This window comes from Marmota flaviventris, chromosome 2, assembly GCF_047511675.1.
Source record: "Marmota flaviventris isolate mMarFla1 chromosome 2, mMarFla1.hap1, whole genome shotgun sequence".
Lineage (NCBI taxonomy): Eukaryota > Metazoa > Chordata > Mammalia > Rodentia > Sciuridae > Marmota > Marmota flaviventris.
The window spans coordinates 108,671,198-108,673,950 of NC_092499.1; the positions used below are offsets into that span (position 1 = coordinate 108,671,198).

General features: G+C 54.6%; 1 protein-coding gene across 1 annotated transcript; it reads right to left on the minus strand.

Annotated features, from left to right (window-relative positions):
* Positions 1–1,217: 1,217 nt before the first annotated feature.
* Positions 1,218–2,303, minus strand: LOC114082141 (C2 calcium-dependent domain-containing protein 4A-like). The gene has a single exon (XM_027923530.2). It carries the CDS (start codon positions 2,301–2,303, stop codon positions 1,218–1,220), a length of 1,086 nt encoding a protein of 361 aa, XP_027779331.2.
* Positions 2,304–2,753: the final 450 nt, after the last annotated feature.

Consider the following 2,753-nt stretch of genomic DNA (forward strand, 5'->3'; position numbering starts at 1 on the left):
GGGGAAGGCATGTAGAAGTACTGGGGAACAAATCTACCAAATATGCTATGCCTGTGTACACCACAATGAATCCCATATAAAATTAGAATACACTAATTAAAATTGTAGGAGATCAGGGGATAGAAATGGGGAGGGAAAGGGAAGTACTGGGGAATTAGATTTATCAAATTGTGTTATATGCATGTGCAAATATGGCATAATGAATCTCACATTATGTATAATCACCAATTTTTTAAGAAAAGAAACTCTTATTAGTGTTGAAGAAACTGAGAATTTACATTTCAATGAATCTGGGACATCCTACTGCAAAACTAATTACTATGTAACTACATAGGTAGATGGAAATATGCCACAAGAAATTGTTTGAAGAGGCAGGAAAGATTTCCCAGGGCCTTCCAGAGAAGGAAGAGAGATGCCAGGAGTATCTTTTCCTCACATGATCATTGGAAGATTCTTCACTTCCCAGGTTTTTCTCTTCTTCAGCACCCCCCCCCCCCACCCCACTGAACTGAGGGGCACTTAACCATCGAGCCACACCCTTTTTATTTTGAGATAAGGTCTCACTAAGTTGCTTAGAGCCTCACTAAGTTGCTGAGGCTGGCTTTTAACTTGAGATCCTCCTACCTCCGCCTCCCAAATTACTGGGATTACAGGCGTGGGCCACTGTGCCTGGCTTCCTCAGCAATTCTTGAAGAATTCACTTTCAAAAGAATCCTGTTTTTTCTCAGCGAGGAATTTTCCTCCCAACAAGATGTCCTTGTCATAAACGTGTGTCTCACTGTGATGCGTATGCACACGTATCACCTAAAGCTGTATATGAAGCTATCTATGAATCTCAGCGTTGGGCATGATTCTGAATGAAAAATTGTTTTTGTTTTATCAATAAACCATTTAGCATTCTCTTAAAGCAGAAAGGAAGGACAAACAAAGCAGATGGGTATACTTCCTTTCTCTTTCTCATCCAGTCCCAAGCCATCCCTCTCTTACTTTGAATGTAAAAAATGGTCTGGTAACAAGGACTCAGTACTGTAAATAGAGGAGTCATTATTCTTTCCTTCTCTACGAATAAATAAAGAACTAAAACATCGAGGTAAGATCATAAATAGAAAAATAGATAAATAACATTTATTTTGTACAAAGTAGCTGTCAGTGTCCAAGAGCCAAGCAGCTGCTGGTGTCCCCAGATGCCAAAGGCAACCAAGAGAGGGGCCGAGCCCTCAGAGGAGCAGGAGAGAGCCCAGCAGCAGCTCGCCCTGGCCCAGGACGTGGCCCCGCTCCAGGCCGCGGCCTTTTTTCTCCGCCTTGACGCGCACAGTCAAGTGGCGCACTTGGTCTTCCGTGAGCCCATCGAAACAGAAGTCCTGGTCAAAGGCGTCCTTGAGACTCCGGCGGAGCACTGAGCTACGTTGCTTGCGCGTGGAGCCTGTAGGCTGCAGAACTAGGCTGATGCGGCAGCCAAGGGCCCGGGGCTCAGGGGTACCTCCGGCCAGGCCCTCGGCTCCCAGCAGTCGGATGCGGAGGCGGCCGCTGCTGGGACAGTAGTTGGCGGCCAGGCGCAAGGCGCAGCCAGCGCGGCCCAGTGCCACGGTGCCCTCAGCTTCCACGAGCTTAGTCCGTGGGTCCAGGGACAAGGGCGAACACGGTGCGGGGGTGTTGGGCTGAGAGGCGGAGCCGCGCTCCACGTCTCCGTCCCGGTTGGAGGCAGAGCGTGCGCGAGCCAAGCCGCGACTCCTCCGAGCCCGCAGCGCGCGACTTAGCAGCCCGTTAGGGGCGCGCAGGAGGCGGCGACCGCCAGGCCTTGGGGAGAGCGCGTCCCGAGGCGGACAGGGACAGCCAGGTGCCGCGGCGGGAGCTGCGTCCGGGGTTCGCAGGGGCAAACGGGTGACGTCCCCTTCTCGGTTGCCCCCATAGGTGTGCGCTCGGGGTCTGGCAGCTGGCGGCTGCAGGAGCGCGGCGGCACGGGGATCCCCGAGAAAGAGCGACTCCTTGCGGCGCGTGTGCGGGCTCTCCAGTAGCGTGCAGAAGCCGTAGGCGGTGAGCGCGCGGGGCAGGTGAGGCAGAGAGAGCGCGGCCTGTGAGCGCGGGTCCCAGTCGGTGCGACCCGCGCCCTCATTGTCCTCGCGGGGCCACAAGTCCGGTTCCGCGGCGCACCGCCGGGGCAGGGCGCCGGCCGGGGGAGATTCTGGTGGGCACGGCAGGGACAGCCGCGGCGGGATGCAGAACTCGGGGATGCGACCCGGAGTGAGAACGTTAGAGAAGGCGGGCTCTGGAGCTGAGGAACGGAGTTTCCCGAGGAGCCGCATACTCAAAGGCTGGAAGGAGCAGGAAAAAAGTGTTCCTGGGGGAAGAGAGAAACTGCTTGAGTTTGGGTGCCTGGAGCTGCTGGACTCCCGCGGGAGAGGCTAGATCCTTCCCCCACAGCCTCTGAAAGTACCTACAGATTTACCTAGGACCCTGGGTCAGCCCGAGTCTCTCGCACACTCTCAGACCCACCCTGCCCTCCATTCATTGAAACTAAATACACGAACAAATAGAAATCAGACCTTTTCCTCTTCGTAAATCTGTCTGGGTCTGGTTGCAAGCTCAGAGCTGATAACTCCACGGTCGTGGCTGGGGCGCTAGGTCCAACACTACAGCTGGGACAGTGGCACTCCTCTCTTATAGTGTAACTGGAGTCCCGCCCAGTTGCCTGGAGTCCAACCCCTGGAGACACTGGACGGGCAGCCCGCCTTCCCAGTCACCCCTTCCTATGA